This window comes from Sabethes cyaneus, chromosome 1 (assembly GCF_943734655.1).
Source record: "Sabethes cyaneus chromosome 1, idSabCyanKW18_F2, whole genome shotgun sequence".
Taxonomy (NCBI): Eukaryota; Metazoa; Arthropoda; class Insecta; order Diptera; family Culicidae; genus Sabethes; species Sabethes cyaneus.
In genome coordinates this window covers 85957243-85982442 of record NC_071353.1, presented here as the reverse complement: position 1 = coordinate 85982442, position 25200 = coordinate 85957243, and the positions used below count along the sequence as shown (strand labels likewise).

The 25200-nt window shown below is 39.9% G+C and overlaps 1 protein-coding gene across 1 annotated transcript in view; it reads left to right on the top strand.

The window, feature by feature from the left end:
* The first annotated feature begins 6950 nt into the window (after positions 1 to 6950).
* LOC128734182 (SCY1-like protein 2) overlaps positions 6951 to 25200 on the top strand; it is a 189279-nt gene continuing 171029 nt past the window's right edge. The window contains exon 1 of the mRNA XM_053828243.1: positions 6951 to 7209. Coding sequence (XP_053684218.1) covers positions 7083 to 7209 — 127 coding nt within the window. The 5' untranslated portion in view covers positions 6951 to 7082. The remainder of the gene's footprint in view (positions 7210 to 25200) is intronic.

Here is a 25200-nt window from a genome sequence, read left to right as displayed (position 1 = left end):
GTCGTCTGCTCGATTGGAATGACACTGACAGATAATTATCATTCCAATTTTGACATTGTCGCCACGAATTCATAAATTAACCTGGCTCAGGTCGATTAGCACTCAGTTTTAATCGAAGTGCTGTAAAAGCGTTCATAAATTAACCGAGTTTGTATCTCAGTTAAACTGACAGCATTCAGTTTGAAGCGCAGGTTAAAACTGTCTAGCATTACGATTTACGGGTCGATCTGTCAAACTGCCCGTATCGTTAATGAATTTCGGGTTCGAGTTAACACGAACCCAGGTTAATTTATGAATTCGCTAATAGAGTATTTTACGTGACGTTTAATGCCATATGTTTTTTGTTTGTTTACGATCTTGACACTTACTGGTAACGACAACATGTACTAGTAAAAGAGAGACAGAAATATATTTGGTTTTGATGTCACAAATTCTCTGAAAATTGCTTACGCGACTCCGTGTAATAGCGAATTCATAAATTAACCTGGGTTCGTGCTAACTCGAACCCGAAATTTATGAACGATACGGGCAGTTTGACAAGTCGACCCGTAAACCGTAATGCTAGACAGTTTTAACCTGCGCTTCAAACTGAATGTTGTCAGTTTAACCGAAATGCAATCTCGGTTAATTTATGAACGCTTTGGCAGCACTTCGATTAAAACTGAGTGCTAATCGACCTGAGCCAGGTTAATTTACCCAGGTAACCAATAAGCATTTCCAATGCAATTTAAAAGCAAGCCAATAAGCATTTAAGTTGCCTTAAATGCTACTTAAATGCTATTTTGGCAAAATATGCGGCTACTTTACTGCTAGCCCTCTTATAGTGCTGACAATGCTTATTTGCAGCTAGTTACCAACAAGAAGAATTTAAATAGAATTTTGGATGCCAATTTGCAACAGTTATGCAGTCAAAAAGCTGATAAACAACAACCTGCAGTATAAAACGCCAGGGATGCTAATAAACGACTGATTTACTGCTTATTTTAATGCTTAATGGTTACCTGGGTATGAATTCGCTATAAGTGTGAGCGGATACCAGAAGCGTTTCCTTCTTCTTCTTCATAACAATGTAGACAACAACAAACTGCACTGCTCGAATATAAACCTTAAACTGTCGTCGTAAACAGCCTTATTGACCTGTTCGACAGAAACTTATGCGCTGACGGTGGTGGTCTTTGGAACTAGTCGAACGGTGAGAAAGTTGACAGTTTGCTTGAAGAATCGGAAAAAAGTTCACTTTTTAAATTTTCTTAATGTAGTGAAACAATGTACAAGTAAAATTATTATTGCAAAATGTAAGAAAATTGAGTACTTTATTTTTGGTATATGCTTTGTCAGTGGTTTGTTTACAGTATATACGAGAAAATAATGTTTTTGTATATTTATGCAACAACAAACAGGTTACATATCACGCTAAATTATAAAAATCCACGTGCTTGAGTGGTAAAAAACTTGCTTTTTGTGAAATTAATATAAACCAGGCTATTGCAAGCAAGATACAGGATAACTAAAGAGAACAATCATATTTGCATGTAGTGCCGGAGCAACTTGGTTCGATGAGACTGAAAGATATTCGAATCTCCAGAACTTTGACTTGAACCGATACAAAACAAGCATAAGGATCTTGTAAAGTAGAAAAACATTCCAATAATATGCAAAAACCGCTTTAGGATCACTGCTGTGTTCGATTAGTTAAGTCGCCACACTAACTTTTACAGTATTCTTCAAATTTATGCTCTTTCAATTCACTATTTTAAAAGTGTTTTTAAAATAACTTATAAAATAGCAAATTTCTTACAAAACCTGATAAAAATTTAGTAAAGTTTTCAATCGAAAACCAGTTAAAAATTAAATTTACTGAAAAATTTTTATGAATTGTACCGCATCTGACATTTGTTTTCGTTTTTCTCACCATCGCAGCAGGTAGCGACACGCCGGCAGTTTTTAGTCAAATTTGTCAATAGTCTACCCAAAACGACAAAATCGGGTTATTTATCCTACACTCAAAATAATCCGCACATAACTAATGGAAAATTTCCATATGAAAATCCTTATGATTATTATGTGCCACATATAAACACAATCCGCCCAGAAGTACACATGAAAATTATATGCATATGAATAGTATGTGCAAATTTTAAAGATAAATTTAAAAACACATGAATGGTAGCTGTTTGGCATATAAAGTTCATTTACTGGGCACATGGAAAAAATCTATGTGTGAAACACATAGGCTGTGAATCATAGATCATTACACGGGAGCTCCTAACCACACTTTTTTGACAGCACTTGGTGGTTTGTTTACGTGGTGTTAAATTTTGAATTGAGTTTTCTATCTTTGTCCGGCAGATAATGATAGAAATTTATAGTTTTTATTTAAGAGAAAGTGCCTTACATGCATTTTACAGAAATTGATGCAGTAATCCTTCACGAAATTTCAAATCGAAACTGCTGGATGTGACAAAAACATGTAAACAAACCACCAAGTGGTGTCATTTGACGGCAAAATGACGTCATCGCAAAATGATCTATTACGCGAATTTTTTAACTTTTTAGTTAAAATTTGACAGTTCGATGGTTATTTCTCCTCGAGTGGTTAAAAACCACCCCATCGACATCTCTATATCGAGCTGCAGTAAACGTCAGCGACAGCATGTCCGGGGTTCAAAATTTGACAGCGGGCCCAAATCAGACTGCTGGCAGTTGAGTGAAACGCAGTGCTGAATTGCTATCTCATTTTCGCACACACGAGATGTTGGCGGCGAGAACATGGTTGTCTGCCATGGGCTTGTTAAAAACAGTACAGAATGCGAACCATTTCATATTTGACAGATTGATAGTTATTTTACTCAATGAGAGCATATATAAGGTGAGGATGAATATATGTTTCTGTAACAGCGAATTTATTTATTCAGTCCAGGTTGGAATCGGATGAATTTTTGGAGTTCATTTGCTCCTATTTGATAGGTAAAATTTATCTCATTTCATTTCGGGTTGAATAAACAAATTTCTTATATGTTAAACATCCATCCAGCTTTTTACGCGCTATAATGGTGGCCGCTATAAATTGTGTTCGTAATATGCGAACAATCTTTTTGACAACTCTGCATACATCAAATCTGGCACTCTTCTCTTGCAACACTGCCGTGCTCTTTCTTTCGTTTACGCCAAAGAAGGAGAGCAAAAATGTGCGAAATGTAAACAAAACTATTGCTCTCCTTCTTTTGCGTAAACAAAAGAAAGAGCAACACTGCTGTACAGAAGAATAGTGCCAGTTTTGATGGATGCAGAGTTGTCAAAAAGATTGTTTGCATATTACGAACACAATTTATAGCGTCCGCCATTATAGCGCGTAAAAAGCTGGATACATTGGTGAAAAAAAAATTCAAGGAAAAATCAGTGAAACACTTCGAAGCTCTTTCCCCACCTGCACCATATCTCATTGACTCTCAGAAGCGAACCATCGAACTGTCAAAACTAACCATGCTCCCGAGCAGGGTTATTGTTAAAGGCGTCTGCGGCAGGTCAGAAAAGCACAAAAACTGCCATTCCGAGTAGTTTAGAGGGCGACACTGCTGAACAATCATTTTAACCCGCATTCTAAGTCGATGTAAACAAACCACTGATAGACGCCAGGGGCTTGCGATGGGTGCCATGTTTTTGTTGCCAACATCTCAGCACATCTCGACAAGGTTGGCAGCAAATCTACCTGTCAGACGGGCGCTATTTCTTGCATTTCTTGAAATAGCGCCCTTCGTTAAGTCCACTGTCAAACACCGTTCGTTAAGATAGGGATAGCACCCCGCTGATAGACGCACCCCATCGACATCTCTATAACGAGCTGCAGTAAACGTCAGCGACGACATGTCGTGGGCTCAAAATTTGACAGCGGGCCCAAATCAGACTGCTGGCAGTTGAGTGAAACGCAGTGCTGACATGCTATATCATTTTCGCACACACGAGATGTTGGCAGCGAAAACATGCACGGAGCGAAAAAGCTCCAGTTTGTTTCAAACAAAATGATTGTTGCTTTAAGCCTCAATAATATATTTTTATAACAACCTGAAAATATTGTTGTTTCAAAACGAGATTCTGTTTGAATCAAGAAAATAACAGTTTTGAATTAAATGTAAAGTATTTTTAGATTTGAAGTTAACATTGATATCCAGCTTTTTACGCGCTATAATGGCGGACGCTATAAATTGTGTTCGTAATATTCGAACAATCTTTTTGACAACTCTGCATCCATCAAAACTGGGCACTCTTCTCATGTACGGCAGTGTTGCTCTTTCTTTCGTTTACGCAAAAAAGGAGAGCAATAGTTTTGTTTACATTTCGCACAGTTTTGCTCTCCTTCTTTGGTGTAAACGAAAGAAAGAGCACGGTAGTGTTGCAAGAGAAGAGTGACAGATTTGATGTATGCAGAGTTGTCAAAAAGATTGTTCGCATATTACGAACACAATTTATAGCGTCCGCCATTATAGCGCGTAAAAAGCTGGATAGCAATAAATATTTTCATTTCAATCATACATTTCAGTTTGAAACAAAACGAATTTTTTGTTTATGCGTAAAACAACCATAAATATGGTTGAAACTACATTTTTATTCTCCGTGTGGTTGCCTGCCGATGGGGTGGATAGACGTCAATAAAACGAGGTCCGTGCAAAACCTTATTCCGCTTCACCCCTACAGTAAACTTTTGGAGGTGGCAGCAGCTTACGTTCGTCAACGCGAATATCCCGCTTAGGCACGCCCAGGGGGGATCTATTGCTGTCAAATGCCTTACATGTGTGCGTTACCGCAGATGGTGTTTGGTCCATGACGTTTGTATTGTCATGGACCAAACGGCTTATGATTGATTTCGAGCCAAGGAACTCGCAACTCTAGTTTTGTCTGCTGCAGTTGACAGAAACTCAAACCCAAACACGCAGCGCAATTGTCGTTTGTATTGGTTTGATCCCGATAATGTATTTATCTGCTCTTTAGCGTAAATAAAACAAACTAAGAAACTTTTCGTAAGCTACATATACAGGCAAGAGCAGCAAATCGGTAAGAAAAAAAGTAGCAAGAGCGGCATTGAAAATTATGGTCACCTGCCTGCCCCTTCACATGTGAGTTTCACAATTCCTTCCCGATAGATCCCCCCTGGGCACGCCCGGCCGAAATCGAACAAAAATCTGGCAGCGAAAAACTTTTTCTGCCAGACATTCTGCCGGATTTCTGGCCGCCGTCACCCGTGAAAACTAGCAGAAATGCAACAACCGTTTCGGGCAGAAATTTCGCCTAACGGTTTTGTTTTGATTTTTCTGTCCGAGTTCTGTTCGATTTCTGCCAGTCATTTCGAACAGAACCGGTTCGGCTGATTTTCCTTTTTTGTATTATTTTTCATTATTAAAGATAGAATGTCATCATACAAATTACGTTAAACCAAATTTATATTTATTTTTCTAGCTTTTTATTTACATTATCATAAGCACACACACATAAAGCGCATAAATGGCGCACAAAAGAACACCGGTACTGGAAACACTTGTCTGAAAAAAAGGTCTGGTTATTAATGTATCACACTAAACAAAACAAACATTTTTGTGATTAGTTATAGATGCAGATTGTTTGATTTGTTTAGTGTGGCTATACGAACAAAAACTGAAGTTTGCAGATATGAATTTGTAATTTCCTTACCTATAGAATCGGAAACTGCAACGAGCAGCGCGTGTCATCTCTTGTCACTTGTTCTGACATAAAGAGAGTAGAGCGAAAAACGAAGAAGATGAACAAAGTAAATTGATATATACCAGGTATGTGACCATCGAGGGTTGCATTAGTGTGTGTAGAAAGAAGAAGAAATAGTTCTGAAATATGGTGGAACTTGCATGAAAATTAAAACTAAATTAATTGTAATTAATGAATGCAGCTATATTATTCCAGAGAAATATTTGAACATTTACAATGAAATGTAAGGAATATATTTTAAAGTCATTTGCACTTGTAGCCTTCTTTATTATACGTAAAAAATTTGAGAACATGGGTGACTAACTATTTCGATGTGCAATTGAAAAATGAATTAATGTTTCTAATACTTCACGATCAATACGGTATACGGTTGCTTAAATTAAAACACGTTCCATCCAACATTTTGCTTGCATGATGCTCTTGAATATCTGCCTTTGATGTCTTCTTTTAAAAAATAGTTTTATTCGAATAGATGCTTGTGCTATTGCTTGAAAATCCTTAAGTTGAAGTCACTGTTCCAAGATGATACCTTTTTATCATAAATTTACCCGTCGCAACACTATGTAGAAAACCATAAAAAGTAATCTTAGATTGCTACAAAACGGTCTTAGAAGATAATTAACACTTTAAAAGCTTACCAGAAATCAGACGAAAAATATCGCGGGCGGATAACAATGTTGCTCATGCTGCTTATTGAGCAATCATGTCCGAGCATTTTAAAAACAAATCTTTTTTGTTTTACTACTTGTAGGAAAGCGATATAACGACATTTCTTTGAGACATCTTGATACCGTTTTGATGAAAAAATTTCCGCTTGCAATTTGGAATGTTGCACTTCATTGTATTCATGAAAATACATACTAGAAATAATGTTCTAAGCATAAACATAAAAACTGCGAGGAAAAAAATAGACAAATCTTGCGTATCCAACGATTTTTTTAAAAAATTAACTAATTTTCCATACAAAATGCTCGAAATCTCAGAACTAGTGTAGATGTGTTAGTGCAAAGTGTATATGACAGCTCGCATTGTCATATACCTGGTATATATCAATTTACTTTGGAAGATGAACCGGTTCTGAATGTCAAATTCAGCCGGCGCCATATTGGTCTGTTCGACCAATTTCTGCTAGGCATCCGACTTTTTCGTCAGCGGGTAAAATATTTATTACTTGTCATATGCAAGAGCAATGTTGACTGATGGTGATTGACGGCGACTGACGGTGCGTGGGGTGCGTGTGAAGAGCAAAATGATTTGACGTTCCGTTGATGGATGGCTGACAGTCAAAGTCAATGTGAGTCGACCCTAAAATAAACAGAAATCACGAAAGTGGATATTTTTTGTGGAGCATGGAAGTAATTAATAAACTTTATTACTCTGTAACTCAAACTGTCTCTCAACTATCGTTAGTACTACCAGGAAATCCAGTAATTAGGGAATATGACATAAATCGGCACATTGGTAGTGCTGGTAAAGGTGAGTAATGTAAAAATTATTGCTACCATCACGAAAAAAAATGTATGGCAAAAACAACCATATTTTAAGTGGCTTTAACCAGCTTTTCACGTTGAAATTTGCGTAAATAAATATATACTTGGATATTTTGACCAGGGCCCGGCATCGTCGAAACAAATAAATGAAACTGACTTTCTCTTACCTTCGCTTCATACATGAAGTGACTTGCTTCGTTTGTTGAACTGAACGTTTCAAGCAAGCTTCAGTTGAAGTTGGTGGATGTTTCAATTGACGACGGCAGAAAGTCAAGCACGATTTGTCAACATAGACAAGGTTAACTTTAATATGCGTTGCATTGTAGGAATTGTTACTCAAATTCAATTCATTTGCATTCATAGTTGCTGGTCTTCTTCGGAATATTTGATAGAAAAGTACTAATGAAAAGTTGAAACTGATTGTCATAACGAAGTGAAACCCGTTTTGCCCGACGCTGACTGAAGGTAGTTTGAAACTGAAGTGGTGCTGCTTCTGTAGAAACCGAAGCTTCTTTGCTTCATTTATGAGTGACGCTATGCAATTGAAGGTGACGTTGTAGGGCCCTGATTTTGACAAACCGCGATGCTTGAAATTAACTAAAATATTAGGGTTGCCAAGTGGCCGGTTTTTGGCCGGCACGACCGGTTTTTCACTTGCAAAGCCGGCAAAAAGGCCGGTTTTCCGACATGTGAAGCCGGATTTGCACTCTTTACCTGATTTGTTAAATTTTCTGATAAATTTATTAGCAATTCTGAGCAGTGGATCATTGAAGATAGTCAGTTTAGCAGTGACAATACCTTGCTTCTGGCTGTAATATACATTAAATTGAAGATAGAATTAACAAGAGGGGGAATGTCGCAAGCGTAAACAAACCGAGTGAGGGTTGCTTTTCCTATGCTGGTCCAGCAAAAAGTAACTCACCCGTTTTGTTTACATTTGCGACATTCGCCCTTTTGTTAATTCTATGTAGAATTGTCCACTAGTGCCAAAAGCAAGTAGTTGTCACTCTAAAACTAGCTATCTTCAATAATCCATTCATTGTTCGTTGTGGTTGCGATTGCGACTGCGATGTCCAGCCGTTCGCTATCTCCACAACTGACTGACTTCCACTTTCTCTCTGTGCACTGTGCTGGTTTGTGTTACCTGACTCACTGCGAAATGCGTTGTATTCGCGGGATCGTGTTGGTTCGAAAGGTTTCGAAAAATATCGCCCTTGTATCGAAAATATCGTTAATTTTGATCACTAAAAATAACGTACTTAAACATTATATTTCATGTGCCAGTAGTACGCAATAATTGTATTGTGAAACTGAATTGTTATTTATGCAACTTTTTACAAATTAAATGCAATAACAAAAGCACAACTTATAAAAAATCGTTTGATATCGATATTAACTGAATATGCGTTATAAACGAATAAAACGCATGGTTACGTTTTATTTCAATAATACGCATATTCGCAGTGAGTCAGGTAAAACAGTAGCTGGTTACTCCACGCAAACCCACTAATATGCTGCCACAACCCCCCACCCCCCCGCATTTTTTGAAGGCAGGACCGACCGGCCGGTTTTTGTAATTTTCAGACTTGCCAACCCTATAAAATATTAGATCATTTTTGCTTTAGGAATTAACTTCAATTCAACAAAAATATTTCCTTGAAGATCCAGAATATTGGATGTTTGGTTTTAACAGTTGATATCTTTTAGGTAGGGTTGACAAGTGGCCGGCCCGGCCGGGTTTTTGGCCGGCCCGACTGGTTTTTCACTTGTAAAGCCGGTGGCTGGTCAATCCGGCAAAAAGGCCGGTTTGCCGACATATGAAGCCGGATTTGTACTTTTTGCCTGATTTTTTAATTGACTGATTTGACCCGACAAACTTCCCAAGTACCCAAGAGCAGACTTCCTGTGCGCGCGCCTCTGTTTCGTGCGACGAGATTATTTTTACTCTGCGCACAGTATTTCTATCTGCAAGCGATGCGACAACGTATGTCACGTACGATTTGTTGTTTGCTCTTTTGCTTCTCCTTCGTTAACCAGCGAGGTGCGTTCAAAGATTTCTCGTCGCTTTACAAGTTGAACGAGATACTTGTATGGCATGTACGTGAGACAGTTCGTGCGCTTGATCTCGCAAGACTTGCTCGTGTGCCTGTCACGCTGCTTGTCGCATCTCGCAGGTCGTGTGTTACATTTTGTGCTTTTGGGTAAAGCTTGGATTTTTTTTCTTTCGTCGTCGTTTTTTCTGCAATCTGACGCGTATAGAATAGTCAATTAAGCAGGTAGCAACAGATTGGATGCAAATAGTGCTAGAAAGTTTACCTTCTGCGGCTGAGGTTGTAGTCTGAGAAACATCAGAAATCAGACAAATGCAACAGATACGCTATGTATTGTATTTTGATTCTGAAGTTTCGGTGGCTTCCCGACTTATATCTGGGGTTCTATTACATTTATATGGTCAATTGCAAGGAAAATTGTACCATCCAAAGTGCGATATCGCTCGTAAAAGTGCTATTTTAGTTTAAATCGTTTCGGTATCTTCGGCGCACTTTTTCGTTATCTTCCAAGCAATAAGTGCGCCGAAGAGACCGAAACGATTTAAGGTGAAATTAGCAGTAATCGATTTCTGTTATTTGTTTGAAACAAAAATTCTGTTCATAAAAATATATTCGCTGTGTTCAGATTGGCAAGAAGAATGCAGTATTTACATTTTTACAAACAGAACCCCGCTTTTGGGCCTAAAAACTGCTTCCGAAATTCCCTCCCATGGGTAGGTGGTTTGACGACTACTTTGGCCAAACGACCTAAAAATTCTTAGCTCCGCATGTAGAATGTTTATAGTTTAAGTTGGATATATGTGTAGTATGTAGTATTGCATAATTTAGCTTTATGTGTAGCATGTGTCTCGTAAAGCGGAATGGAGCGAAATCGAACGGATTTGATTTTAAATTCAATCCGTTTGGGCCGAAGCACCGGGAGGGCTTACTCGGTTCCCTAGATGAATTGCTGGTATGCACAGAAATTTCTCTAGAAAACTGAAACCAAATCCTACCCACCATTCATGAGATTTTGACTTACTCATGAAAATTAAAATGTATCGCTAGTTAGAACGAACGAGTGTTCAAAAATGATGTGATGTCTTTATTTGCGTAATCGAGACATTTTCTATGAGATTGCCATAGAATTTGTGGCTGTTATGCGATTATGGACAGCACAGCACTGAAAATATACACACACGTACATGTATACATGTGTATGCATGTATGAGTGTGCATGGGTGTATAGGTACGAATGAATATATGTTTGAGTGTTCTATGATGAGTCGGAAATTCTTATACCTATGCTGCCAAATTACAATTATTAATGGGCAGGAAGTTATAGTCAGTAGCTGTGTTTCCTGTATCAGTTTCCTATGCTTTTACTATTATTACTAATATTGCTATCGTTGCTGTTACTGTCACCTCTATTGTATTGTTTTGGATGTAATTATAATTTTTTTTATTTATTTTTTTTTTTTTTTTTATTTCCCTCCTTTATTAGAATGATTTGCATGTCTTGTGACTAACCGCGTTAACAGTATTCAACTAACAACATAAAATGATCATGTATGACGCTGTTTGTCTCCCAAGGGCCTTCCTAATGCTGATGAGCCTCTGTCGGAGAGTCCATCAAGTCGAACGGTGGCAACTCACCGGCGGCCTGCTCCTCTCCATTCTTGCGGCTGTCGTCGCGGTCGGACTTAGTGGATCACTCGAAAAGATTTATAGCCTCGATATACCGTGGACCCCCGTTCGTTTGACCATTTTTAATCTGAACACTTTTTAATTTGAACCTCGTTGGTTTGCACGACGTGCAAATTAAAAATGGTTCAAATGTCATTCTCAACATGACATTATTTGTTTATGCAGACAATGCACATAAACACGATTCGTTTGTACTGACCTAGCGTGTTTAATCGGTTTCACATTTCGTTTTCCTAACGATTAAGAGAGAAATCCGATCGGAAAATGCAATATTCGCACTTGCAACTGCCAACTAAAACAAACCACCAAAACAATAACAAAGAGCAGGGCGGCCAGTTCACACAGGTTTCAGCATATTTCGGGTTACCAGTTGTTCAAATCAAAAAGTAACCCCGTTAGTTTGCATGAGGAATCGTTCAAACGAACGGGGGTCCACTGTATATCTTGTTCTGTCCATTGCCCAATGCTGGCAGACTTCAACTGAAATTCCATTTCTAACTAAATCTTTTTAGAGTTAAAACTTCTTCAAGTAACAACAGGTATTCGATTCTCTGGCTGATTCAAGCGATAGCGAAGGGCTGTCCTCAATCATTTCCACTTCCTAAAATGGGGTCATAGTACATAATATATGGCCGTGGTATGAGGATTTATTTTTCGATTCAATACCATCCTCACAGAATTATCAACGTCGTTAACATCTTATTAAGTCTTGCTTTAGTGACAGCTTGCACTTAAGACCTAACACGGCATATATACATATCTCCAAGTGAAGTTCTTTTTGATCCACCTCATCCCTTCTTAGTTACAGAATCATTTCAATTGACCACGGTCTGAAGAGCATACCGACAAATCGGTTGACTACCGCTACAAATATGCAATTAATGCCACCGGGAATAATACGAGCGAGTACCAGTCCCCATTACATCGCATCTGCTCTATTTTTCGGAAGTTCAAGTAGTTTTTCGATAGTTCTGAGCGATAATATTGCTCTTGAATAATATTCCGCACAAAATATTCGAAAATTTACGCCATCAGCTACAATACTGCAAAGATGGGAGATAAAGAGGCAGCTGTGGCTTTTAATGAGCATAGGTTGTGGAACAGCGCTGGGTCAATTGTGATGACATGGGTATTTGGGAGATGAGTAGCGTCCAGCCTAGCGAGTAGTTAGTCGGTAGTAGCATAGGTGATGGACAGACATAGAATTCTCGTGATATTACTAACTTGAAAATTGCAATCAACATGTTGACTAAAAAATTCCTCTTTTCTTTTCTTTTCTTTTCTTTTCTTTTCTTTTCTGCCTGATCTCTATCGCTTCTTCTCACGGCAACAATAATGTTGCTGTGAGGGGAGGCAAGAGACCAGCCACAGATGACCACACTGGTGACAACGATGGAGAGGACGGCCGGCGTGGAGCCTGCTTCAGGTTTAATCAAGATTGACTACGAACAAGATGAGGAAACAAACAAAGGAAGGAGAAAACAAGATAAGTACAAGCCATCTTATGCTATATTGACCAAGCACACAATTATATCAAGCCAAGTTCTGTCACTCTTCTTCCGCCCATTAATCCATAATCACCAATACATTATGGAGCTAGCGTAATCCGCACGGATTCTTTTAACATTATCACAACCACCTTATCTCAGCCCTGGACAGACTTGGCTCTAACTGCCCCACCTTGTGCTGCAAACAGAAACAGAAACAGAAACAGAAAAACTGCTTCCGAAATTGGGCTCTCCGACGAAAAGTCAATGATTGCTAATTTCCCGTTAACGGGAAACTAGCAGTCATTAACTTTTCGTCGGAAAGCCCAATTCCGGAAGCAGTTTTTGGGCCCAAAAGCGGGATTCTGTTCATAAAAATGTAAATACTGCATTCTCCCTGCCAATCTGAACACAGCGAATATATTTTCATGAACAGAATTTTTGTTTCAAACAAAAAAACTGCTTTTGAAATTGGCAGAATCGATGACGACTAATTTCACCTTAAGCTAAAATAGCACTTTTATGAGCGATTGCGCACTTATTGATTGGACAATTTTCCTTGCAATTGACAATAATAGGTTGAAACGATGATTCTACAATTGATGAAGGGACGGTAAGGGAAAGTAATGAAGAAGGATTTTTTTCGGGAATGAAGGGGAAGGGTGGAAAGGAAGGGGGGGGGGGTAATAGGTAGCTATGCTTAACAAGTTGTCGTTGTGACTCCTATCTTTTGTCCAATGCTGGAAGGTGCATGGGTCGAACCAAGCTGTAATCAGAGATTATAACCGGATTTGAACCCACAACACCTGCCAGGGCGTGTCGCTCACTGGTATACCCGTGTACCTTTGAAAGGTTTGATTCAAACATAGGTTTGATTCAAAGGCATAGGTACATCACAGAGAACAGACATCCATTCAGGAACAAATTTTTCGGGAATTATTGGATAAAATTTTAAATTAAAATCACCTAATATGCTAGCGACACCACCACTATAGTTTCCCAACTAAATGATTCATTTGATTTGCACACTGACAACCTTTGGCTCCTCTGGCGCTAGTATATATGGACTATATGCGTTATGCTAGCGCCAGAAGTTAACTGTTGTGATTTTAGCACAGAGAACAGACATCCATTCAGGAACAAATTTTTCGCGAATTCGTGGATAAAATTTCAAATTAAAATCACCTAATATGCTAGCGACACCACCACTATAGTTTCCCAACTAAATGATTTTTTTGATTTGCACACTGACAACCTGTGGCTCTTCTGGCGCTAGTATATATGGACTATATGCATTATGCTAGCGCCAGAAGCTAGCTGTTGTGAGTTTAGTGTAGAATTTTATGCGCCTTTAGCGACACCATCACTATAGTTTCCCAACTAATTTGACATAAGTTTTATCCAAGTGGGGACCTTTCGCTTGGATGTCTGTTCTCTGTGATTTTAGTGTAGAATTTCATGCGCCTTTAGCGACACCATCACTATAGTTTCCCAACTAATTTGACATAAGTTTTATCCAAGTAGGGACCTTTCGCTTGGATGTCTGTTCTCTGTGATAAAACCACAGAGAACAGACATCCAAGCGAAAGGTCCCCACTTGGATAAAACTTATGTCAAATTAGTTGGGAAACTATACCCAGGTAACCAATAAGCATTTCCAATGCAATTTAAAAGCAAGCGAATAAACATTTAAGTTGCCTTAAATGCTACTTAAATGCTATTTTGGCAAAATATGCGGCTACTTTACTGCTAGCCCTCTTATAGTGCTGACAATGCTTATTTGCAGCTAGTTACCAACAAGAAGAGTTTAAATAGAATTTTGGATGCCAATTTGCAACAGTTATGCAGTCAAAAAGCTGATAAACAACAACCTGCAGTATAAAACGCCAGGGATGCTAATAAATGACTGATTTACTGCTTATTTTAATGCTTAATGGTTACCTGGGTAGTGATGGTGTCGCTAAAGGCGCATGAAATTATACACTAAAATCACAACAGCTAGCTTCTGGCGCTAGCATAACGCATATAGTCCATATATACTAGCGCCAGAGGAGCCAAAGGTTGTCAGTGTGCAAATCAAAAGAATCATTTAGTTGGGAAACTATAAAGTGGTGGTGACGCTAGCATGTTAGGTGATTTTAATTTGAAATTTTATCCAAGAATTCCCAAAAAATTTGTTCCTGAATGGATGTCTGTTCTCTGTGATAAAACTACGTTTTACCGCAGGGGGTCAAAAACTTGCTTGCGTCGGTCTGACGCTCTTGTCGGGCTTTTCGAGTATAAAATTGTTGCAATCGTAGATAAATCATTAATTGTTTATATATAGCCCATTTTGACTCATTTTTGCTCAATTTTTCCATTACAAAAAGGGTCTCGATTTAGACAACCTAGTCGAGACGCTTTTGTTGCCAAATATAAAATCCTACTGTATTTATATAAAAAAGCATTTCATATTCATAAATTTTTATTTTTTATTGCATTGTGGATCCCGTCTTGTGCGTTGATTTTTATACGTCATACATATATGGATCTGATGACTGCAAAGTTGTTGCAGTTATCGAACTTGCAGTTAAAAGAATTGTAGCGAAAAATTGGGTCTGGGAGAGGAGAGGCGAAATGATTATGAACTTATCTCTTTACATTTTGGAATTATGTTTCATTGGTTTTCTTAACACAGTAGGATTTCGTTTTTGGCATGGTTCTATTTTGGCATGCCTCGATTTTGGCAACAAAAGTATGTATTCGTTTTTGGCAACACGTAAACAAAAATATGCTTAAACATCAATCAATTTTTGAATACATGTTCAAAATGACCCAAAATGATGACATCAGTATGTGCAGGTTTTTAAACTCTGCGGCAAGACGTAGTCCTACGTCAATAAAAATATTACTTTACGAAACATTCTACAACTACAAACTTTTTCTCGTGTACAGTTGGATTTCGAATTTAGCATGGTTCGATTTTGGCAACAAAAGTATTCGTTTTCGGCAACAAAAGATAGGGTAAATAACCGGTTTTAAGCAGTCTAAGCGGGTCACTGATTGTTTTACCTTTGTAATGGTTTGTTCAGTGATTATTCACAAGCTTTAAATTTTGTGGACCATTTACCGTCAAGCTTGATATACATCGCATCAAGCAGATCAAGTGTCGCCTCAGCAGCTATAAAAGAGAGCGACCGGGCCCGATCGAGGAAAAAGATTTTGACTGCTGATCGAAGAACAGCAAGATAAAAGCCTGCATCCATCAGGACGCAGCACCTAGTCGTTTAAAGTGTAATTTCGAATCAGCGATTGTCATCGCTTAAATCTCGAAGATTGCAAGTCTGCAACCTGCGAGTCGCAGCACAAAGCCTGTAAGTGAAACACCAAGTCAGCGATTTTCATCGCTATATTACTGAAGACGAAAGTGACCTGTGAACAAATATTATCACCGTAGTAAAACGGTGTCGTGCTTAGAAGAACCAACCGGCCGGTTCGCGGGCTCCAGAAACGCTCTAAATCAAAGGAGCGCACCGTGAAAGCCAGCTAGCTTCGCGAGTGTCAGAGAAACTTTCGCTAATACGCACGTGCAGGGCAGTAGACCAGTGATTTTTGCTAAATTGTGGTGTAAATGAGGTTTTACGGTGCGTCCTGTGTGGAATTTGTTAAGGTAAGTTTGCGAAATTGTTCCTGAACAAAAGTTTCAAGTAAACCCGGTCGTTTCGAACCAACGACAGCCGGCGAGCAAGCTGGGCATCCTCTTAAGAAAACGAAATTTGGCAATCCGTAAGGATTTGGCGCTTAAGTCAAATTTTTAGTAAAGGGTTTTGTTCGGGATCATTTTCTGCTTTCTTTTCGATTTAATATTGCGACCACCGGGAGAACGTTACACCTTATTACAAGCGATGGGTTGACTAAGTGGGGGATATCAGCATACCAATCTTCTTGCTATCTATAGTTCTTCAAGCTGTTACCATTGGAAGACACTATTGTTGTGCTAAACTTTTAATTTTGATCAGACCGAACATATTTTCACATGCAAGGTGCTTTTTTAAGCAATCCTGAAATCTGAATTTTTTTACGTCCCCTTAAAAAATCCCTCGACCTTTTCCCCCTATTCAGTAAGTTCGCGTTCCTATCCGCGACCTACTAATCGGCATCTGATGCGTAATCGGCATAGCGTATCGGCATAGATGCGTGAAATGCCATCTTTCTAAATTGTTTATCGGGGCATACACTCACCGCACCGTTCGGCAAACGGTATTCGTCGTCTCTTTTATTCTCTAGTGTTCTTATGGGAAACTGCGAGTTTGACGTCTCACTCGCTGTTCATGGAAGGATGGTGGGAGAACAAAAGAGGTAAACATAGCAGTACACACGGTCCGACTCAGAACAGTGTTGTCAAAGCAAATAACATTGAAACACATCGTTGCTTCATTAAATCACTGAGAAAATCTTCGAAAATTATTGAAAAAGCTGTCTTTTCTGTTGTTTTTAATAAAGAAAAATTAATTATGAACATACACTACACACACTACATACTACATACATACACATACACTGCTTAACTCGTTCCTTACCATATTTCACTTCCAAAAATATGCTTAAATATCAATCAGTTTCCGCATACATGCTTTAAATGACGAAAAAATGATGCCCTGAGTATGTTCATGAAAAAAAGTTATGTGTCAATAACTTATTTGCACGGATAGCTCTTGTCGGACTTTTTAAACATAAAATGGTTGCAATCGTTGATTAATGATATTTAGTCAACTTCTAAATGCTTGAGAATTATTTTTGACGTAGGACTACGTCTTACGGCAAGTTTTGAGATAGGGTGTCATTCCAAAAAATCAAAAAATGCGAGCGTCACGAAAAATGAAAGGTTTTGAGCGCTAATAGCTCAGCGGTTTTCCGATCGATTTTCGATATTCTTACACCAATCGATCAGAAAATCTTCTAAGAATTGACCCAAATGAAGAAAAGTATGCATTCTTGATGTTAAACTATTGAAAAATTGAAAATAAGGAACCTATGTTTTACCAGAATTCTCGCTTCGTGATTGGTTGGAAGATTCTATACGATGATCTAAACCTATACCAATTTGATATCTGTGCTTGGGAAGTAAGCCAAAACAAGTGACAAAGCTTCCTCATTTCAACAAGATTTCTTAACACCGCGGTTCAACCTAGACCATTTTGATGTCCTTGCTTGGGAAGTACGCCAGAGAGAGTGACAAGCCCCCTCGTGCCAACAGATTTCTTACGAACGCGATTAAACCTAGTCCAATTTGATGTCTGTGTTAGGGAAGTGTGCCAGAAAAAATGACACAAGTTCGTTGTCCCAATAAATCGCAAATCCTTTACTGCGAGACAATTAAACCTAGGCGATTTTGAAATCTGTGTTGGAAAAATGTGCTACAGCTGTAGTGTTCGGTTACAATATGACTCTGTATGAATACGCATGCTTGCCGTTTCATTAGAAGGGTGGTGAAAAGATATAGGCGAATTCGAGCAAAACTAAGAGCTACCGTTCGCTACCTGGTTGTGATTATTGGAACTACAAAAAAAGTGCAATTCCCAAAATGCTTGCTGGCACCTATATGGAACTCGACTTTAAATGTAATATTTTATTGAATTAACAACAGTGGGAATGATGAAAATGGATAATAAAGGTGAGAAAAAGCATTACCTTTCATTTGATATATATTGTTTCTGTTTCGGGAGATTATTAGAGCTTCGCAAGTGTATTTATGTTTCCGAACTGATAGGTTATATGTTTGGTTCTTTGCGCAGATGATGCTTATCACGAAAATAAATCCGTTAGCATTTGAAAACACATTGGAAAACACTGAAGACTGAAAATAATTGGTGATTCTCTATCCAGGATATGTAAACTTTACAGCTGACTTCATGTACTTTTGTTTCATGCGGTACAAAATTAAACATTAACATTTTTCTGCCATAAAGTTAATTAATTCGAATATTTTCACTTACCTTAACGTAGATAAACAAATTTCTTCCAATATTTCGCTATCTAAATTCCTGACAATTGAAAGGGTTAATCAAAAATTGCATTTTATTTCAGCTTTTTTCAAAAATGTATGGAGCTTGACAGCGATTTTACTTTTCATCACTTTTTTTATGCAGCGCCTCCAAGCGGGCGATAGCTTGTCAAAAACGCCTATGCTGTTGATACAATAGGATTGAATTTGTAAAATCCCTTCAACGTGGGAAACCATGGATAATTAAAACAATCTTTAATTTCAGTAAGGTAGCAGGAAAGCAATAGTTTGTGTTCTTGATTTTGTTAAATTGTTTTCAAATGCACAATCTTTTGAGAATTGAGAACAGACATCCATTCAGGAACAAATTTTTCGGGAATTCTTGGATAAAATTTCAAATTAAAATCATCTAATATGCTAGCGTCACCACCACTATAGTTTCCTAACTAAATGATTCTTTTGATTTGCACACTGACAACCTTTGGCTGCTCTGGCGCTAGTATATATGTCCTACAAGCGTTATGCTAGCGCTAGAAGCTAGATGTTGTGAGTTCAGTGTAGAATTTTATGCGCCTTTAGCGACATCATCACTATAGTTTCCCAACTAATTTGACATAAGTTTTATCCAAGTGGGGACCTTTCGCTTGGACGTCTGTTCTCTGTGATGTTACTACTTTGATAAATATGTTGACATACAACGCATGTAGCATGTATATATGTTACATATAGCATGTATACATGAAGAATCGAATGATTACAAGCATGAACACATGCTACTATCATTACACAAAGAGACTTACGTAGTCCTGCGTCACCTATATATGCGGTCGTGTCTTGTGATGCATCAAGATTTAGTTTGCCACTTACTGCTCGAGGGGTGCTCTATTGAAGGATTACTCGTAGATTACATAAAAACCTTTTACACACTTTTTGTCAATTACCTGGTAGTCTGTTCTCTGTGCTAAAACTATTTGAGATTAATTATTTTTATTTAACTTGAATAAATTTAATGCTCGCACATTTCTAATTACAAATATAAATTAGAATGCAATGCTCTTCATTATTGTGTTGTGTTGTGTAGCATATGTTGTCGGTATCTCACCACAGAGAACAGACTACTAGGTAATTGACAAAAGGTGTGTAAAAGGTTTTTATGTAATCTACGAGTAATCCTTCAATAGAGCACCCCTCGAGCAGTAAGTGGCAAACTAAATCTTGATGTCGCTGCCATCGCTGCTATGTAACTCCAGCACAAAGAAATATTGATAAAGGTACAAGGATGTTTTTTGATGCGTTTGGCAAACTATTTCTGGAGGGCGCTACCGACAGATTTTACACATAAAAAATCGATTACTTCCTTCGAGCCTGTTAATCTGTTCTCTGTGGTTTTAGGTTCTGCTGGTTTGATCACCAAAAATATAAACAAAAAAGCAGCACGCAGAACTTGTTAGCAACTAAAGTTACTTCAGAACTTCATGTAGCATCCTAATAGCTTTGAAGTATCTATGAAGTACTTACAGCACTTCTTAAAGCATTTAGTTCCACGTATACTTGATATACACTACTAATCAACAAGAAAGTTCCACGGAACTTAATCTGAACTAATTATGAACTTTCGAGTTCGCGTGTCAAGTAATATTCGAACTTTTGGTTGCTTGGGTTCGTATTGCCACAAACAAGGCCACAAATTAAACTGTGTTGTACATAAATCGTGAATCTCGGATGACCTTTGTCACAATCTTGAGTTTTGCAAGTTTCTGGGGAGTTTATGGGTGTTTTAATATACAAATTTTCCTCACAGTAAAGTAGAAAACAACTCCCCCCATTGCTTAGCCTCATAAAATAAAGCGGATAGCATTTAAATATTCGCCATTATTACAAACCATTTCGCCGAATACCATTTTGCCGAACACCAATTCTCGGTTGACCATAACGCGGAATATAGAGTTTCGCTGAATACCATTTCGCGAAAAACCTTACACGGAATGTACCGTTTCACGGAAAATCTTTTCGTAGAAAGTACCATTTTGCAGGGGTGACCGAACTGACCGAATAGAGGTCAGTAGATCTAGGAAAATAAATAAACCTAGATAGATGTGATCTCTATGGGGGCTGCCCCCCGCAGTGGCCGGCGCTTCTGACGGCAGGTTGCCGGCAACACTCGCGGCCTGTGGCCGTCTCGCGCTGAATTATCTAATGTTACTATTGATAGTTTTTGGTGGTCTTGTTATTGATTAATGTTTTATGGAAGAGTTTAAAATTTCTCGACTTCGATTAGTTTTTGAGTTACGCAAAAATTTCTGTTTTATTTGTATGAGAGTCCTTATCCCCCTACCACAGGGGTGAGGGGTCTCAAACCATTATTAAAAATAATTCCTGCTTCCAAAACTCCCCACATGCCAAATTTGGTCCCATTTGCTTGATTACTTCTCGAGTTATGAGGAAATTTGTATTTCATTTGTATGGAGTCCCCCTCCTAAAATGAGGGGGGACCTAATTCATCATAGAAAAAATTCAGGCCACCAAAAACACCCACATGCCAAATATGGTTCCATTTGATTAATTAGTTCTCGAGTTATGAGAAAATTTGTATTTCATTTGTATAGGAGCCCCGCCCTTCTAAAGCAGGGTGAGGTTTCAATTCACCATAGAAAAAATTCTTGTCTCCAAAAATGCCCACATGTCATATTTGGTTCCATTTGCTTGATTACCCAAGAAACAATTCTTGATTTAAGAAATGTCACTAAAAGCAGTATAATCAATATATATATATATATATATATATATATATATATATATATATATATATATATATATATATATATATATATATAGAATGCCAGTGTCGCTGCGATGCGCGTGGTAAACATCATACATGTTCAGATAATGTACTTACTTAATTGGCCTAACGTCTTATGACAAGGCCTGCGCAGTATAATTTCTCCATCTGTTTCGGTCCATGGCAACTGATCTCCAGTTCCGCGGGCACCCAGTGCTCGCCAGATCTCGCTCCACCTGGTCTTGCCACCTCGCTCGCTGTGCCCCTCTTGTTCCTACCGGATTTGATGCGAAAACCATTTTTGCAGGATAGTTGTCCGGCATTCTAGCAACATGTCCTGCCCAACGTATCCGTCCAGCTTTAACCACTTTCTGAATACTTGGTTCGCCGTAGAGACGCGCGAGCTCGTGGTTCATTCTTCGCCCCCATACATAGTTCTCTTGCACTCCGCCAAAGATGATTCTTAGCACCCGCCGTTCGAAAACTCCGAGTGCTCGTAGGTCCTCTTCTAGCAATGTCCACGTTTCGTGCCCGTAGAGGACAACCGGTCTAATTAGCGTTTTGTACAGTGTGCACTTTGTACGGGGGCTCAGATTGTTCGACCGCAAGTGTTTGTGGAGTCCGTAGTAGGCCCGACTTCCGCTGATAATACGTCTTTTAATCTCACGGCTGGTATTGTTGTCCTCTGTTGCCAGCGAGCCAAGGTATACGAACTCGTCGACTACCTCGAACTCATCCCCGTCGATTACCACGGTGCTGCCCAAGCGAGCCCTGTCGCGCTCGGTCCCGCCCGCCAGCATATACTTCGTTTTAGACGTATTTATCTGCAATCCAATCTTCTCTGCTTCGCGTTTCAGTCTGGTGTACTGATCTTCCACCGCCTCAAATGTTCTGCCGACAGCATCCACGTCGTCAGCAAAGCAGATAAATTGACTGGATTTATTGAAAATCGTGCCCCGCATTTCGATCGCCGCTCGCCTTATAACACCTTCAAGCGCAATGTTGAATAGCAGGCAGGAAAGACCATCTCCTTGTCGAAGTCCCCTGCGAGATTCGAATGGGTCCGACAATCCACCCGAGATTCTCACACAGCACTGGATCCCATCCATCGTAGCCATGATAAGTCTAGTAAGCTTACCCGGAAAGCCGTTTTCGTCCAAAATTTTCCATAGCTCTTGTCGGTTTACGCTATCATATGCGGCTTTGAAATCGATGAACAGGTGGTGCGTGGGGACTCGGAATTCGCGGCACTTCTGGAGGATCTGCCGCAGGGTGAAGATTTGGTCTGTTGTAGACCGACCCTCCATGAAGCCGGCCTGGTAACTTCCCACAAATCTATTGGCTATTGGCGATAGTCGATGAAAGAGGACTTGGGACAGCACTTTGTAGGCGGCATTCAGGATAGTGATGGCTCGGTAGTTCTCACAATCCAGCTTATCACCTTTCTTGTAGATAGGGCAGATAACCCCGTCTTTCCACTCCTCCGGTAGTCGTTCCGTATCCCAAATCTTGACAATCAATTGATGCAGACAGCCGGCCAACTTGTCCGGGCCCATTTTAATAAGTTCCGCTCCAATGCCATCCTTTCCCGCTGCTTTGTTGTTCTTCAGCCGCTGGATGGCTTCTTTAACTTCCCTTATCGATGGGGGTGGCACATCTTCGTCGCTTGCTGCACCAATGTGGTCACTTCCTTCGCTATCATGGTCTTCCGCCTGCACGCCATTCAGGTGTTCATCGTAGTGCTGCTTCCACCTTTCGATCACCGCACGGTCATCAGTCAAGATACCTCCATATTTATCTCTGCACATTTCGGCCCGCGGCACGAAGCCTTTGCGAGATCCGTTGAGTTTCTGATAGAACTTCCGTGTGTCGTGAAAGCGGTACAGCTGTTCGAGTTCTTCGCACTCCTTCTCCTCTTGGTGGCGCTTCTTTTCCTTGAAGAGTCGGGTTTGCTGCCTCCGCTTCTGTTTGTATCGCTCCATATTCTGACGGGTGGCTCTACGCAGCATTTGTACCCGCGCTGCGTTCTTCTCATCCAATATCTGCTGGCATTCCTCGTCAAACCATTCGTTACGTCGATTCGGTGCCACACTGCCTAGGACGTTCTCCGCTACGCTGTTAATGGCTGTTTTCACGGCATTCCAACAGTCTTCAAGAGGGGCTTCATCCAGCTCTCCCTCTTCCGGCAGCGCGGTTTCGAAAGATAACGCGTAGTTTTCGGCGACCTCTGGTTGCTTCAGTCGCGCTAGATTATACCGTGGCGGGCGGCGGTATCGTATGTTGTTCACAACAGATAGTTTTTGACGTATCCTTACCATCACTAGGTAGTGATCCGAATCAATGTTAGCGCCCGGATAGGTTCTGACGTCGATAATGTCTGAAAAGTGCCGACCATCTATCAGAACGTGGTCGATTTGTGATTCTGTCTGGTTGGGTGATCTCCAGGTGTACCGATGGTAGAGGTTATGCTGGAAGAAAGTACTACGTATGGCCATGTTCTTGGAGGCGGCGAAGTCGACAAGTCTTAGGCCGTTTTCGTTCGTTTGCGGGTGAGCGCTGAACCGTCCAATCACCGGTTTGAATTCCTCCTCCTGACCAACCTGAGCATTACAGTCCCCGATGATAATTTTGACATCATGTCTTGGGCAGCGGTCGTATTCACGCTCCAACTGCGCGTAGAATTCGTCTTTGTCATCATCGGTACTTCCGAGGTGAGGGCTGTGCACGTTAATTATGCTTATATTGAAGAATCGGCCCTTGATTCTTAATCTGCACATTCGGGGGTTGATCGGCCACCACCCGATCACCCGCTTCTGCATCTCGCCCATCACTATAAAAGCTGTGCCCAGCTCGTGTGTATTGCCGCAGCTCTGGTAGATGGTATGACCATCTCTATACGTACGTACCATCGTTCCTTTCCAGCATACCTCCTGCAGCGCTACGATGTCGAACTTGCGGCTCTTCACTTCTTTAGAAAGCGCGTGGGTACTTCCGAGGAAATTTAGAGACCGACAGTTCCATGTTCCTAATTTCCAATCGTTAGTCCGTTTTCGTCGCCTGGGTCTGCCGATTGTTCCGATTAGAGTTATTATTATTACTTACGGAGTCCATTGCTTTGGTTTTTTTAGTGGTTCAGGCTTGCAAAGCCCGCAACCAACCCCACAGTATCGCCGGAGGGCCAACGTAGCTCGAAGGAGCCCTCCCCCCTGTCAGCATACGACCTTGGTTTCCACCGGGGTTGGTTACCCGATCTCCACCCGAGGTTGCTCGTATCCCGGCTGGTACCACGAGGAGGTTGGGGTAGGAGTTGCTAGGTAAGAGGCTGTGAACCACTGTGGGGTCTATTTTATGCCCAGTGCACAAGGCACCGATGGTACGCATTACCTAGCCATTTACCAGTTCAGATAATGTATTTACGTTATATATGCATATGTGTGTGTGCCTGAGATTCATCAAAAGAGGAATCTCATTGTCAAACCACAGAGAACAGACATCCATTCAGGAACAAATTTTTCGGGAATTCTTGGATAAAATTTTAAATTAAAATCACCTAATATGCTAGCGACACCACCACTATAGTTTCCCAACTAAATGATTCATTTGATTTGCACACTGACAACCTTTGGCTCTGTTGCGAAACAGAGATAGAATAGGCTAACGCTAGTGCACAGTGCTACCGGGCATCGAGCTACTAAACGCACACATCGCATATCAAGAGACAATCTCTCGATCGTTATCGGTTCAGTTAGAAATGTAGAGCATAAATCACGAATGGGATCAGTCCCGAATAAACGTTCGATCAGAACAGTAGCCAGTTCACTCCGTTCTCTAGCTTCCCGTCTGAATAAAGGCTCGGATTTCCCGGCTTAGAGCCAAGTTGAGTGCCTGTGTATCTTGTACAGTCCACCGAAATTCCCGATAGTGTGGCCGCGCTGATCCGGCACAAAGTTTTAGTGTTGAACAGGCTCCTCTGGCGCTAGTATATAAGGAC